The sequence below is a fragment of the Aethalodelphis obliquidens genome, unplaced genomic scaffold, assembly GCF_003676395.1.
Source record: "Aethalodelphis obliquidens isolate GAN/ISIS:26980383/991018 unplaced genomic scaffold, ASM367639v1 scaffold32, whole genome shotgun sequence".
Lineage (NCBI taxonomy): Eukaryota > Metazoa > Chordata > Mammalia > Artiodactyla > Delphinidae > Aethalodelphis > Aethalodelphis obliquidens.
In genome coordinates this window covers 12,975,053-12,990,977 of record NW_020837976.1, presented here as the reverse complement: position 1 = coordinate 12,990,977, position 15,925 = coordinate 12,975,053, and the positions used below count along the sequence as shown (strand labels likewise).

Below are 15,925 nucleotides of genomic sequence, written 5' to 3'. Positions count from 1 at the left end.
ACACATGTGCAGGAACACCCCATGACCCTTTAGATCTATCATCATTTGTGCCTGCCAACAAGAGAGCTGTGAACGATAAAGTTACTGAGCAGCAACATCTGGTTTTGGGCCATCAGAGAGCAGGGAGTAGGTCTGCCTACCCTGCTCACCCTTCCTCTTGACTTTGCAGAAATGCTCTTCAGGTCAGTTCCTTCTGCATGGAAATGATTGGCAATCCTCCTTGCTCTGAGGATTCACTTTACGGGGCAAAAGAAGCAAAGTTGTTCACAGGGGGGCTTGGAGAGACCAAGGTCAGACTTGCTTAAATTTCTAATCCTCTCATCTGGACAGTGTTAACTGCAGCCTGTGGAAGTGAGGAGGGAGGAGTGGAGAGGTAGGAAACTGATATTAAGCACTTTGCCTAAATTCCACATCTTTTTAAATCCATGAATCTGCACAGGACCCATTTAAGGTAAACAGTGGACTGCCTCTACGCCAAGAGAAATGAGGGCTCTGAGCAGAAAGGAAAGGGATGGATTACTTTTCCTCAGGCAACTCTGGTGAAGGAAAAAACAATTACCTTTGACATCCACCTACTTGGTGCCCCCTCTGTTTCATATAGACTGTTGAAGCTTTAACTGTAAGAGATCACCTACTTCAGCTCTCTTAAACTGAGGGTCCAGAGTTGTCAGGTGACTTGCTTATGGCTGCAGAATTCACGGAGAAGCACTAATGAGAACAGAAGTCTTCACTTCAAGGCTATTGCTTTTCTCAACTATAATCACTTTCATGCAAATAACTTATATTTGCACAGAGATTTATAATTTGCACTTTTTTTTTGTTGTTGTTGTACACTAGTCAGATGAGTATATCTGCCATTGTCACTTACCAGTTAGGAAGTGACAGATCAGTTAACGAGTTAGCTAACTGCCTAGGACTTGGAAGGCACAAAGATGCCATAGAAAGCACATGCTTTTCTTGATAATTTCTCAGCTATCCTGGGCTTCCAGTCCCTTTTAAACCTTTTTTTCTCTAACTTTAGAAATTTTAAGTATTTATTGTAGAAAAAATTGGAAGACACAAACACAAGAAAAAATTAAATCTCCTATAATCTTATTACTCAGATATAACCAGTATAGCATTAAGATTATATATATTTCCAATATTTTTAATGCATAAATATATTTTTACACAAATCGTATTGTACATATCGTCTTATATTTTTACTTAAGATATGAACGCTTTCTTATTTAATATTAATCAACATCACTTTTAACAGCTTTTAAGACTTTGTATACATTCATGATGGTTTCTGAAGCATACATTTCCAGGTAGAATTTTAAAGTCAAAAGGCAATGTTTAAGGCTTCTGGTATTGATTGCCACAGACAGCATCTACTCACATCTCACCAGCAGCATTAGAGCCCCAATTTCCCTGAATCTTTGTTAGTTTTATGAGGGAAAAAAAGCGCCATCTCAACTCTTGCTTTAATATACATTTTTAATTCTAGCAAGGCTAATATTTACTGTCCATTGGCATTTATTCTTTTGTGATTTGCCTATCTAAGTACTACTTTTCTCTATTGGGACTTTTTCATGGGGAGATAGTACAGAGTAGTGGCTCCCCAGACACGTTCTGGATTCCTACTGCCTGGGTCTAAAGTCTGAGCTCACCACTTTGTAGCTACATGACCTTGAGTAAGCCATGACCTCAAGCCTTCATTTCTTCATCTGCAAACTATGGGCTGAGAAGTAATACATATACACAAAGCCCTTTGCAAGTACCTATTGTTTCTTACCGATATATGTAAGAACTCTCTATATAAAGAATATTTGCCTTTTGTAATATATGTTGTATCAATTCCTACTTAACATTTGTTCTGCCCTTTTCAGTTTGATTGGATCTTCCTCTGTGGAAGAGGAATATGAGTTGAATAGCTTTACCACGCTATTTTGTTATTTAACCTAGCCCTTTCTTTTCTCACATTCTCTCCAAGCTTGGGCATCTAGTCCTCCTGCCATTCTTACTGGTTAGTACATGCTCATGCCCCAACAGAAGCATTACTTCTCTATTTATCCTCATGAAAACTCAGTTCCTATGTGCAGGACTCGAGATTCCCAAAGGCTTGAATTTTTGGTAAGGTGTGTTGTAACTCTGACCTATTAGGTATTTTAAATAACATGTCTTTCTGTTGCTGACTAACCTATACACCTTTCTGCATTGCACTGAGAAGCACCAGTCTAGGGATCCTTTTCCTGCTGGGTCCCTCAGAAGAGGGCAGTCTCTCTGGATGGACCGTGACTATTACTGTTATTTCCCTTTAGCATGGTCTTTAACAAAGTTCACAAGACTGAAATACTGCTGATATGACAAAACTGAACACATGTGAGGCGCCTGGAGAGTAACAGACCCAGCAGTGGAGGAAGTTTTTAGTGCCTGAGCCTAGGGGTGTGCACTAGGAACGGTGGGAGTACAGACCCAGAAACCAATGATACGGCAGCCGTAGCGGCTTCCGACCCGGAGCCTGGGGAGTTAGGAGGAAGCCGACAGAAGCTCTGGTCACGTCTCAAGAACCAAAGGAGTCCTTATGTCTGCGAGGGTGAGATTTGGAACTCTTAAGACTCTTAACTTCTAGACTGGGCTCTGCCCTCACCCACATGGAAGGCCTAGCCTCCAGGTTGGACAAGGAAGCTACGTTTTAACCCTTCCCCTGGGGTCATACAAACCAAGACAAAGCTCCTCACCACGCCATGCTCCAAGGACTCCAGGTTTTGTCTATTTACAAATTTCTCCACTGGCTCACGTTTCACTATAGGCACTGTAGTAAACAGAGATTCTGGCCACATGCATGCTTTTCCTACAGACAGGAATCCACTTCAAAAGGAACTCATAAAGGAATACTCCAGGCAAAATGGCCTTTTCCTTTCCTCAGATGTGCCAGACTTTCTTCCTGGCCGGCCTACCTTCCTGGCCACTCATCCTTCAGATAATTTTTCTCAGAAGCCTCCCCTGATCCAAGGTTGGGCCAGGTACTCCTTAACATCACACAGCACTGATTGTACCATAGTGTCACTGCCTGTTTGTGTTGTCCGTGAAACTGAAGGTATGGTCTTATTTTCCACTGTATCCCTAGTGCCTGGCACAAAGCAGCCACTCAAAAAATAACTGTTGGATAACTTAATTTGTATTTCCTTTTCACTATCTCACTTCTGGTCTGCCATGGGCTCAATAAGTCATCGATGAAACTGTTTCCCCATATCTCGCTGCCCTGCCACTGTTCTTAACTGGTCAGTACAATTTTTGCATTCCTGAGACAAAACGTCCCTCATACTCTCCACATCACCCTCCAAATCTGGCCCACTGACAATTAGATGCAGTGACAGAGTTGCTGTGCCCTTTGTGACATTCTCATGGAAAAAGATGTTTCAATGCTATAGTCCCATCTTTCACAGTTCCTGAGTATTCTTACTGGTAAGAGAAAGGTGGAAGCAATGATTCTTCTGTCTGCTCTTCTAATTAGTCACAGGAAAAGCTTTCAGGGGACAATGTGCATGAGCACTGGCAAGTGCTGTATAAAGTCAGATTGATTCGAGACCTAGTACTGTACAACCACCTCCATGGAGTCTTACTCCAAATTAAATTAAACCCTTTTGACTAACAAAGATAGAAGCCTGACTGAAGTATGTACAGTATTCATTGTATTCATAAGTCACTTTACAGTGTGGACTCTCTGATGGCGCATGAGGACTGATCTGTGCCTGAAAGCCTTCCCACATTCACTACATATGTAAGCCTCATCCCCAGAGTGGATTCTCTGATGTTGAACAAGGGCTGAGCTCCTTTTGAAGGTTTTGCCGCATTCATTACACTGATAAGGTTCCTCTCCACTGTGAATTCTCTGGTGTCTGATGAGGTTTGAGCTCAGACTGAAGGCTTTTCCACACTCACTACATTCATAGGGTTTCTCCCCACTATGTATTCTCTGATGGGTTATCAGCTCTGAGCTCTGCCTGAAAGCTTTTCCACACTCATTACATTCATAAGGTCTTTCTCCTGTATGAATTCGCTGGTGTCTAATAAGCTTTGAGCTTTGGCTAAAGGTTTTCCCACACTCATTACACTCGTAGGGTTTCTCACCAGTGTGAATTCTTTGATGGATAATGAGATATGAACTTTGACTGAATGCTTTGCCACATTCATTACATTTACAAGCTTTCTCACCAGTATGGATTTTCCGATGTCTAATGAGGGCTGAGCTCTGGTTGAAGGCCTTCCCACATTCACTACATTCATATGCTTTCTCACCACTATGAATTCTCTGATGAATAATAAGATAGGACCTCAAACTAAAGGCCTTCCCACACTGGCTACATTTGTACGGCTTTTCTCCAGTATGGATTCTCTGATGTTGTGTTAGAGCAGAATGCTGTTTGAAGCTGTGCCCGCATACATCACACCTGTAAGGTCTCTCTTCTGCAGGAACTTTCTGATACGTTATAGAGTTTGTATTTAGAATCAACCTTCTCTGGGGCTCAGGATGGTCTTTGTTTACTAGAGATTTGTGTGTGAAGATTACTTGACTAAAACTGCCCCCTTGGGAAGGGGATCTTCTTAATTTCTCCCCTGTAGCACTTCCTTGCTGCCACTCTGAACTGCTTTCATGTTCACTAATTCCTCCAAATGAAGGCTCCTGGGGAAGTCTTTGCGATTTCTCTCCTGAAATGTCCTTCTTTGTTGCTGATCCATTGTTCTCACAATCTGAAATGATAACAGCAAAAAAACAATTTTTTATTTCTCCACTTTCAATACTCTCTTTCTATGTGAGAGAAAATAGATGCTTCTACTTACAAACATAAAGCCATCTGCATGTATCTTTTCTTTAACTGGTCAAAATAGGGTCCCTCCTCCTTTCTAATACTAAGGCCTATATCTACAGTTTGAAATTTATCCTTTCCTGCTTCCTCTGAGACTTCAGTTGATCAGTTACCCACTACTCCTTTCCTATTGTTTTCAATCTCTTTCTCTGCTGACTCCTGTTCGTCAGCATTTAAATAAATTCAAGTCTCTCTCATTTTTTTAAATCAAGCTCCTTGCCTACACATCTCCCTCATGCAACATCACTCCCACTGAGAATAAACTTCTTCAAACGGTTGTCGGTACTCGTTCCCATTCTGCCATACCTGTGCACCTCCCACCCCCCAAACTACTCTCATCAAAATCAACTTCATAGCTGCTAAATCCAATGGCTTCTTTCTGGATCTTACTTAGTTGGCCTCTCTGTAGCACTGACACTGGGGACCACATCTTCCTTCCAGAGCCATTCTCTTCCAAATACATTAGCCTGATTTCTGTGGTTGTTCCTTCTTAGATTCAAGGTCAATCACTCGAACACGAGTTCCTCAGGGTTCTGTTCTGAGCTCTCATATATCCTCACTCCACCAACTCTCTATGTCCTAAGCTTCAATCACTACTTATGTTATAAGCTAATATCTCCCCAGATCCCCAATTCTATCCCAGTTCTATGAAGCTCTAGACTCTCGTATCCAATGCTAATTGGCCATATTACTTGTAAATATTTGACAAGCACCAAAATGTCCCAAACTAAACGCATCATCATATGTATTTTTTTCCCTTATGTTTTCCCACTTATATGAATAGCACCGCCATTAACCAAGTTGTTCAAGACCGAAACCTGAGTATCACCCTCAACTCCTCTCCCACATGCTCCACGTTTAACAATGACCAGCTACTGCAATTCAAGTTAAATGCAGAAGAACAGGAGTCAGCCGTGATCTTTCCCACCTCTGACCACAATACATCTTGATTTATTCACTGTGGCCACTTGGATTACAACTGTCTCTAACCAGACTCTACTCTTGCCTTCCTCAAATCCATTCCCGCTCTGCAACTGAGTCCTAAAACACAAATCTGATCATGTCACTCACTCGTCTAAAACCCTTCAACTGTTCCCCACTGTACTGTACAAACGAATAAGGATGACAGACACGTTTTCACAACCTGTGTCCCAGTTTCGTCTCTAGTTTCCCTCTAACCAGCTCTCCCCTAGGAGTTCTCTCTTCAAGTTAAATTGAATTACCTGCAATTCCCGGAATGGACTGTAATCTCTCACCTTCAGGATTTTGTGGACTTTGCTCATGTGATACTGTAATGTGGGAAATATAGATTTGGCCTCATCCCCAGTTCCTGGCACAGAGATTTTAAAACCCCTGAAAATTTCCTCTGTGGTAGAGACGAGAAGGTGCCGGAGGTTATGCTAATGAGTTGACTCTTGGAGGGCAGGGCGGCTGGTTGATTAGAGTGTTAGAACTTTTGGACCCATCCTGTGACCTCCAGGGAGAGGGGCTGGAGATTGAGTTAATCAATCACCAATGGCCAATGATTTAATTAACAAAACCTCCATAAAAACCTTAAACAAAGGGGTTCAGAGAGCTTCAGGGATGGTGAATGCACCCAGGAGAGTGGTGAACCCCAAACTCCAGAGAGACAGAAGCTCCTGTGCTCAGGACCCTTCTGGACCTTGTGCTATGGACCTCTTCATCTGGCTGTTCATTTCTGTCCTTTATGATGAACAGGTAATGGTAAGTAAGGTGTTTCCCTGAGTCCTGTGAGCCATTATAGCAAATTATGAAACCTGAGGAGGGGGTTGTGGAAGCACCAATTTGCAGCCATATCGGACAGAAGTGTGGATAATCTGGGGACTCATTACATGCAACTGGCATCTGATGTGGGAGGCAGTCTCTTGGGACTGAAACCTTAACCTGTGGGGTCTGCACTGGTTCTGGGTAGTTAGTGTCAGAATTGCTTGATGGGAGGGAAAACCCCACATATGCAGTGTCAGAAATGTTGTGAGCAGAGAAACAGTTTTTCCCTTTAGCTTGGGAATCTCCTCCTCCCACCTATTACCTGGCTTTCTTCTACTCAGAGTTCAAGTCCTAGCTTAGATGTCTCTCCCTCCAGGAAGTACTCCTTGGACCTCTAAGGTGGAGTTAGGGTGGGTGCCTTTGTATGTGCCCCCATAGTACATTAATTGTTCTGTAATTTACTACCCTATACTGTACTGTAATTGCCTTTTTGCTTGTCCACCACCCCATCTAGGCTTGAAAGTTCTTTCAGGATACAGACCCAGTGCCTACCACAATACAGACGTGTATTAGCACCTTATTAAGTCATGAAATGAAAGAATAAATGGATAAATGATGGGGAAACTGACAAAAGGAGGGCTGACTGCAATTCATCAGGATTGCTGAATACAAAGGTGCTCAAGAGTAAGCACCTCCACTCGAGAATAATAAACGTGAGGCTCACATGGGGCATGCTGTAAAATGTTGTTAATTCTCTACCCTCAAGACCAGAGGCCTGATAACAGTTCCCAGATGAGTTTCTATTTCTTACCGCTTCTGGGGGAAAGGCAAGCTTCCCAGGGTTTCAGCTGTGTCTTTAAAGGCTGGAGTTCGATGTTTGTTAACCCCTGGGATGCTCCAAGACATGTCAAATCCGTCCATGGCACTGCTGGTCCCTGTGGACTAGCTGGGACCTGAAATCAGTAAAATTTGTGAGAAAATTTCTTTGTGAGAAAATCCCTAGGGAAAATGCTTAGTAAAAATCTCCAAGAGGTCACCGAAGACATCTCCAGGGATGACGGATAGCAACAAAAGAACTGTTGAAGGACAGAGACAGGTATGGCCCTGGTAGTCACTTCAGGGTTATGGTTCAGTAGAGACAAATTCTCACCCCATTCTTATGATGCCGCCACATGCTCCAGGAAGTAGATTCCTTTTCCCAAAACATATCACATCTCCCTGTTCTCACCTGCTGCCCTGGATCATCAAATTCCCTCTCCAAATCCTCCAACAGGGTCACAGCTTCCTCGCCACTTTTTGGACTGTGTTGCTGAACCCAGATCTGCAGCTCCTCAGGCAGGATGCTCAGGAACTGCTCCAGCACCAGCAGCTCCAGGATCTGCTCCTTCGTATGCAACTCTGGCCTCAGCCACTGACAGCAAAGCTCCTGGAGTCGGCCCAGAGCCTCCCGGGGCCCAGGTGTCTCCTGGTAGCAAAACTTTCTGAACTGCTGGCGAAACAATTCCTGGCAGGATCGGGTACTCCCATTCTGCTTAAGTTTCTGACCCCAAGAAAGGCTTTCTTCTACTTTCACTAGTATTAGCTCTTGTTCCTGAGAATTCTGAGGTACTGGGGTTGAAACTGCTCTGGATTCCATAGCCGTTCTGGGCTGAAACAGCTTAGCAAAAAGCTCACTACAACTGGGTCCTCTACTTCAGTTGCTTTTGAGTAATCTCTTCTTTCCTGAAGGATATAAAAGCACTGTTAACTTACAGCAATGAAAAAAACCTCTAAGAGCTTACAATAATAAAGATCAGTCATCGCTCTAAGAACTTACAATAATAAAGATCAGTCATCGGAGTAATATATGGAAAGGGATCAGGTTTGAGACTGTAACTAAGTAATAATCAAATGACAAAACTAAAAATCACCTCATTCAACGTCTCTCATTTTGTAGAATTCCTACCACATTTATGCTATGAGAAATTATTTTAGAGGCAAAAGAATGCAATATTAACATGAATCACATATTGAGAAATTTCCTTTTCAATTCTCTTTCAATCCTGTTTGTATCAAGCAGAATAGTCTGTCTTTAACACCTTCTGAAGATGTTACTTACAGAATTCCCTTTTAAATAAACTATAGGCCTCAGACTTCCATGGGTAACAGTATCTAGCTAGGATTTGATATGCTGATTTTTAAACGTTTATTTTTAGTTACCTTTAACCTATGGCACATAATGGTGCTTTTCATTTAGGTAGTAATAAAACATTTTTAAAAATCCATATTAAACATGAGTTGATTTAAATAAAAACATTGTTGGACGTTTGCCATTTGATTAAATTTAGTATTTAATGCGCTTCTTCAACATTGAGGCACTTATTATGGGCTCTGTCCCGAGCCAGGTATTAAGATACAAAGGTTTTTGCTCGTGAATAAATGAGTCTACCTAGAAATTAACCAAGAAGTATTTGTTAAATGCTTACCATGTGCGCAAATGTCAGATATTATAGAGACACAAAAGCAAAAACGTTAATCTCAACTCTCAAAAAGCTTAGAAGATAGGGGAGTAAACATTTTAAAAAGTGAAATATGGCAACAAATAATTGGTTTTAATTTTGTAATATATAGACCGATCATGATCTGATCTTTGGATGGGAGATTATTGATAGAAAGGTGTACCCCTGAATTAGCAAGACAGATCAGTACATCTGAACACTAACACTACAGTTAACTTTAGAGAACAGAATATTTAGCCTACAAATCCGTGGTTTATTAACCAGCCCTGCCGCACTAGCCTTTCTATTTTTATATCCCGGTTAAATCGCAGCATCTGCGAAATCACGGCGGTAGGGGAATAACTGCCCTTTCCGCTGGAAAGCAGGGACAGTGCTGGTCTCCTCTGCGTCCCCAGGACACTCGGAGACGCCGCCCGGACAAGGTGCCGAGACCCGGAGATGGGCAGGCCGAGGAGCGGGGCTCCTCCACCCAGCACCCACTGCCCCGGCCACGCGCCCTCCCCGCCCCCGCTCCGTCTCAGGCCCCGTGTCCCTCACCGCGAAGCTCAGGAGCCGCCAGGGTACGAGCCCCGGACCTGCAGCTGCGAGCCACAAAGACCGGAAGTGCGCGCTCGCGGCCTTCCGCTCGCGCGCCCCCCCCACCCCCGAACCTCCGTCCGTCCCGCCCCGTGCTCACAGTCAGCCAATCAGCGCGTGACTCCGGCCCTCCCACCGCTTTCCCGGGGTGGCTGCGGGCCCCGTGGAGTATCGACGCCAGGGCTCGGATGCTCTAGAGGCGGGGATCTTAGGGGGACGTCGCCATCCCCTAGGGCACTGTTGCACGCCTCGGCCACCTCCTACCCTGGCTTTCTTCCTCCTGATTTGTGTCGTGTCATTTTCCTGTAATTCCTGTGCATTTCCCGTACTGCCGACAGAAGTAAACCCGTGGATGAACGCGCTGAACAAAAAGTAACAACCATTTATATTCCTTTTCCCTCTGCGTATCGTTTGAGCCTTCCAACTGCTCTGTGCGATAGCTATTTATGCTCATTTTACAGCCATAGACTCTGCCCAATGTCAGACAACGTGTGACAAGAGACGCCGAAATCGCCGTAGTTCAAGGACACTCTGGGGCCCCAGACATTGCACCTCTAATGCAGGACTTTTCCATTTTTCACTGGAACTTAGCTGGCTTAAGTTTTATGGTTTATATTTTTCTTTGGCTGTTCAGTAGATTAAAAAATGGTGCCTCATTTTTTTTTTTTTGTGGTATGTGGGCCTCTCACTGTTGTGGCCTCTCCCGTTGCAGAGCACAGGCTCCGGACGCGCAGGCTCAGTGGCCGTGGCTCACGGGCCTAGCCGCTCCGCGGCATGTGGGATCTTCCCGGACCGGGGCATGAACCCATGTCCCCTGCATCAGCAGGCGGACTCTCAACCACTGTGCCACCAGGGAAGCCCACCTCATATTTTCCTCACATGTTTACTGACCATTTATGGTTCTAAATGGAAATGGCTTTTCCCTTTTTTTTTTTTACATCTTTATTGGAGTATAATTGCTTTACAATGGTGTGTTAGTTTCTGCTTTATAACAAAGTGAATCAGTTATACATATACATATGTTCCCATATCCCTTCCCTCTTGCGCCTCCCTCCCTCCCACCCTCCCTATCCCACCCCTCTAGGTGGTCACAAAGCACTGAGCTGATCTCCCTGTGCTATGCGCTGCTTCCCACTAGCTATTTTACGTTTGGTAGTGTATATATGTCCATGCCACTCTCTCACTTAATCACAGCTTACCCTTCCCCCTCCCCATATCATCAAGTCCATTCTCTAGTAGGTCTGTGTCTTTATTCCTGTCTTACCCCTAGGTTCTTCATGACTCTTTTTTTTCTTAGATTCCATATATATGTGTTAGAATATGGTATTTGTCTTTCACTTTCTCACTTACTTCACTCTGTATGACAGACTCTAGGTCCATCCACCTCGTTACAAATAGCTCAATTTCGTTCCTTTTTATGGCTGAGTAATAGTCCATTGTATATATGTGCCACATCTTCTTTATCCATTCATCCGATGATGGACACTTAGGTTGTTTCCATCTCCAGGCTATTGTAAATAGAGCTGCAGTGAACATTTTGGTACATGACTCTTTTTGAATTATGGTTTTCTCAGGGTATATGCCCAATAGTGGGATTACTGGGTCATATGGTAGTTCTATTTGTAGTTTTTTAAGGAACCTCCATACTGTTCTCCATAATGGCTGTACCAATTCACATTCCCACCAGCAGTGCAAGAGTGTTCCCTTTTCTCCACACCCTCTCCAGTATTTATTATTTCTAGATTTTTTGATGGTGGCCATTCTGACTGGTGTGAGATGATATCTTGTTGTAGTTTTGATTTTCATTTCTCTAATGATTAATGATGTTGAGCATTCTTTCATGTGTTTGTTGGCAGTTGGTATATCTTCTTTGGAGGAATGTCTATTTAGGTCTTCTGCCCATTTTTGGATTGGGTTGTTTGTTTTTTTGTTATTGAGCTGCATGAGCTGCTTGTAAATTTTGGAGATTAATCCTTTGTCAGTTGCTTCATTTGCAAATATTTTCTCCCATTCTGAGGGTTGTCTTTTGGTCTTGTTTATGGTTTCCTTTGCTGTGCAAGAGCTTTGAAGTTTCATTAGGTCCCATTTGTTTATTTTTGCTTTCACTTCCATTTCTCTAGGAGGTGGGTCAAAAAGGAACTTGCTGTGATTTATGTCATAGAGTGTTCTGCCTATGTTTTCCTCTAAGAGTTTGATAGTTTCTAGCCATACATTTAGGTCTTTAATCCATTTTGAGCTTATTTTTGTGTATGGTGTTAGGGAGTGATCTAATCTCATACTTTTACATGTACCTGTCCAGTTTTCCCAGCACCACTTATTGAAGAGGCTGTCCTTTCTCCACTGTACACTCCTGCCTCCTTTATCAAAGATAGGGTGACCATATGTGCGTGGGTTTATCTCTGGGCTTTCTATCCTGTTCCATTGATGTATCTTTCTGTTTTTGTGCCAGTACCATACTGTCTTGATTATTGTAGCTTTGTAGTATAGTCTGAAGTCAGGGAGCCTGATTCCTCCAGCTCCGTTTTTTGTTCTAAAGATTGCTTTGGCTACTCGGGGTCTTTGGTGTTTCCATGCAAGTTGTGAAATTTTTTGTTCTAGTTCTGTGAAAAATGCCAGTGGTAGTTTGATAGGGATTGCATTGAATCTGTAGATTGCTTTGGGTAGTATAGTCATTTTCACAATGTTGATTCTTCCAATGCAAGAACATGGTATATCTCTCCATCTGTTTGTATCATCTTTAATTTCTTTCATCAGTGTCTTATAATTTTCTGCATACAGGTCTTTTGTCTCCTTAGGTAGGTTTATTCCTAGATATTTTATTCTTTTTGTTGCAGTGGTAAATGGGAGTGTTTTCTTGACTTCACGTTCAGATTTTTCATCATTAGTGAATAGGAATGCCAGAGATTTCTGTGCATTAATTTTGTATCCTGCTACTTTACCAAATTCATTGATTAGCTCTAGTAGTTTCCTGGTAGCATCTTTAGGATTCTCTATGTATAGTATCATGTCATCTGCAAACAGTGACAGCTTTACTTCTTCTTTTCCGATTTGGATTCCTTTTATTTCCTTTTCTTCTCTGATTGCTGTGGCTAAAACTTCCAAAACTATGTTGAATAAGAGTGGTGAGAGTGGGCAACTTTGTCTTCTTCCTGATCTTAGTGGAAATGCTTTCAGTTTTTCACCATTGAGGACGATGTTGGCTGTGGGTTTGTCATATATGGCCTTTATTATGTTGAGGAAAGTTCCCTCTATGCCTACTTTCTGGAGGGTTTTTATTGTAAATGGGTGTTGAATTTTGTCGAAAGCTTTCTCTGCATCTATTGAGATTACCATATGGTTTTTCTCCTTCAGTTTGTTAATATGGTGTATCACATTGATTGATTTGCGTATATTGAAGAAACCTTGCATTCCTAGAATAAACCCCACTTGATCATGGTGTATGATCCTTTTAATGTGCTGTTGGATTCTGTTTGCTACTGTTTTGTTGAGGATTTTTGCATCTATGTTCATCAGTGATATTGGCCTGTAGTTTTCTTTCTTTGTGACATCCTTGTCTGGTTTTGATATCAGGGTGATCGTGGCCTCGTAGAATGAGTTTGGGAGTGTTCCTCCCTCTGCTATATTTTGGAAGAGTTTGAGGATAGGTGTTAGCTTTTCTCTAAATGTTTGAAAGAATTCGCCTGTAAAGCCATCTGGTCCTGGGCTTTTGTTTGTTGGAAGATTTTTAATCACAGTTTCAATTTCAGTGCTTGTGATTGGTCTATTCATATTTTCTATTTCTTCCTGATTCAGTCTTGGCAGGTTGTGCATTTCTAAGAATTTGTCCATTTCTTCCAGGTTGTCCATTTTATTGGCATAGAGTTGCTTGTAGTAATCTCTCATGATCTTTTGTATTTCTGCAGTGTCAGTTGTTACTTCTCCTTTTTCATTTCTAATTCTATTGATTTGAGTCTTCTCCCTTTTTCTCTCGATGAGTCTGGCTAATGGTTTATCAATTTGGTTTATCTTCTCAAAGAACCAGCTTTTAGTTTTATTGATCTTTGCTATTATTTCCTTCATTTCTTTTTCATTTATTTCTGATCTTATCTTTATGATTTCTTTCCTTCTGCTACCTCTGGGGTTTTTTTGTTCTTCTTTTTCTAATTGTTTAGGTGCAAGGTTAGGTTGTTTATTCGAGATGTTTCCTGTTTCTTAAGGTAGGATTTTATTGCTATAAACTTCCCTCTTAGAACTGCTTTTGCTGCATTCCATAGGTTTTGGGTTGTCGTGTCTCCATTGTTATTTGTTTCTAGGTATTTTTTAATTTCCTTTTTGATTTCTTCAGTGATCACTTCGTTATTAAGTAGTGTATTGTTTAGCCTCCATGTGTTTGTATTTTTTACAGATCTTTTCCTGTAATTGATATCTAGTCTCATAGGGTTGTGGTCGGAAAAGATACTTGATAAAATTTCAATTTTCTTAAATTTACCAAGGCTTGATTTGTGACCCAAGATATGATCTGTCCTGGAGAATGTTCCATGAGCACTTGAGAAAAATGTATATTCTGTTGTTTTCGGATGGAATGTCCTATAAATATCAATTAAGTCCATCTTGTTTAATGTATCATTTAAAGGTTGTGTTTCCTTATTTATTTTCATTTTGCATGATCTGTCCATTGGTGAAAGTGGGGTGTTAAAGTCCCCTACTATGAATGTGTTACTGTCGATTTCCCCTTTTATGGCTGTTAGTATTTGCCTTATGTATTGAGTTGCTCCTATGTTGGATGCATAAATATTACAATTGTTATATCTTCTTCTTGGATCGATCCCTTGATCCTTATGTAGTGTGCTCCTTTGTCTCTTGTAATAGTCTTTATTTTAAAGTCTATTTTGTCTGATGTGAGAATTGCTACTCCAGCTTTCTTTTGGTTTCCATTTGCATGGAATATCTTTTTCCATCCCCTTATTTTCAGTCTGTATGTGTCTCTAGGTCTGAAGTGGGTCTCTTGTAGACAGCATATATATGGGTCTTGTTTTTGTAACCATTCAGCCAATCTGTGTCTTTTGGTGGGAGCATTTAATCCATTTACATTTAAGGTAATTATCGATATGTATGTTCCTATTCCCATTTTCTTAATTGTTTTGGGTTTGTTATTGTTGGTCTTTTCCTTCTCTTGTGTTTCTTGCCTAGGGTAAGATCCTTTAGCTTTTGTTGTAAAGCTGGTTTGGTGGTGCTGAACTCTCTCAGCTTTTGCTTGTCTGTAAACGTTTTAATTTCTCCATCAAATCTGAATGAGATACTTGCTGGGTAGAGTAATCTTGGTTGTGGGTTTTTCTCCTTCATCACTTTAAATATGTCCTGCCCGTCCCTTCTGGCTTGCAGAGTTTCTGCTGAAAGATCAGCTGTTAACCTTATGGGGATTCCCTTGTGTGTTATTTGTTGTTTTTTTGTTTTCTTGCTGCTTTTAATATGTTTTCTTTGTATTTAATTTTTGACAGTGTGATTAATTTGTATCTTGGCGTGTTTCTCCTTGGATTTATCTTGTATGGGACTCTCTGTGCTTCCTGGACTTGATTAACTATTTCCTTTCCCATATTGGGGATGTTTTCAACTATAATCTCTTCAAATATTTTCTCAGTCCCTTTCGTTTTCTCTTCTTCTTCTGGAACCCCTATAATTCGAACGTTGGTGTGTTTAATGTTGTCCCAGAGGTCTCTGAGACTGTCTTCAGTTCTTTTCATTCGTTTTTCTTTATTCTGCTCTGCAGTAGTTATTTCCACTACTTTATCTTCCAGGTCACTTATCCGTTCTTCTGCATGAGTTATTCTGCTATTGATCCCTTCTAGAGTATTTTTAGTTTCATTTATTTTGCTGTTCATCGTTGCTTGTTTCATCTTTAGTTCTTCTTGGTCCTTGTTAAATGTTTCTTGCATTTTGTCTATTCTATTTCCAAGATTTTGGATCATCTTTACAATCATTATTCTGAATTCTTTTTCAGGTAGACTGCCTATTTCCTCTTCATTTGTTAGGCCTGGTGGGTTTTTATCTTGCTCCTTCATCTGCTGTGTGTTTTTCTGTCTTCTCATTTTGCTTATCTTACTGTGTTTGGGGTCTCCCTTTTGCAGGCTGCAGGTCGTAGTTCCTGTTGTTTTTGGTGTCTGTTTCCCAGTGGCTAAAGTTGGTTCAGTGGGCTGTGTAGGCTTCCTGGTGGAGGGGACTAGTGCCTGTGTTCTGGTGGATGAGGCTGGATCTTGTCTTTCTGGTGGGCAGGTCTACGTCTGGTGGTGTGTT

At 41.6% G+C, this 15,925-nt stretch overlaps 1 protein-coding gene and 1 long non-coding RNA gene across 2 annotated transcripts in view; one reads left to right on the top strand and one right to left on the bottom strand.

The window, feature by feature from the left end:
* Nucleotides 1–1,131: 1,131 nt before the first annotated feature.
* ZNF397 (zinc finger protein 397) lies at nt 1,132–9,699 on the bottom strand. The gene is made up of 4 exons (XM_027127732.1): nt 9,617–9,699; nt 7,810–8,303; nt 7,393–7,534; nt 1,132–4,737 (listed from the first exon to the last, which is right to left on the bottom strand). The coding sequence occupies exons 2-4, from the start codon at nt 8,215–8,217 to the stop codon at nt 3,689–3,691; spliced, it is 1,599 nt and encodes a 532-aa protein (XP_026983533.1). The 5' UTR covers nt 8,218–8,303; nt 9,617–9,699; the 3' UTR covers nt 1,132–3,688.
* A 166-nt stretch (nt 9,700–9,865) lies between these two features.
* LOC113631343 (uncharacterized) overlaps nt 9,866–15,925 on the top strand; it is a 91,561-nt gene continuing 85,501 nt past the window's right edge. The window contains exon 1 of the long non-coding RNA XR_003437267.1: nt 9,866–10,027. This is a non-coding gene — a long non-coding RNA (uncharacterized LOC113631343). The remainder of the gene's footprint in view (nt 10,028–15,925) is intronic.

Bases quoted from the DNA above. Each gene is read 5' to 3' on its own strand.
- ZNF397 (XM_027127732.1), bottom strand. From the start codon at position 8,217: ATGGAATCCAGAGCAGTTTCAACCCCAGTACCTCAGAATTCTCAGGAA. The intron at 7,535-7,809 runs GTGAGAACAGGG...TACTGATTTCAG, and splicing joins TTGATGATCCAGGGCAGCAG to GTCCCAGCTAGTCCACAGGG. The intron at 4,738-7,392 runs GTAAGAAATAGA...TTATCATTTCAG, and splicing joins TTGCCTTTCCCCCAGAAGCG to ATTGTGAGAACAATGGATCA.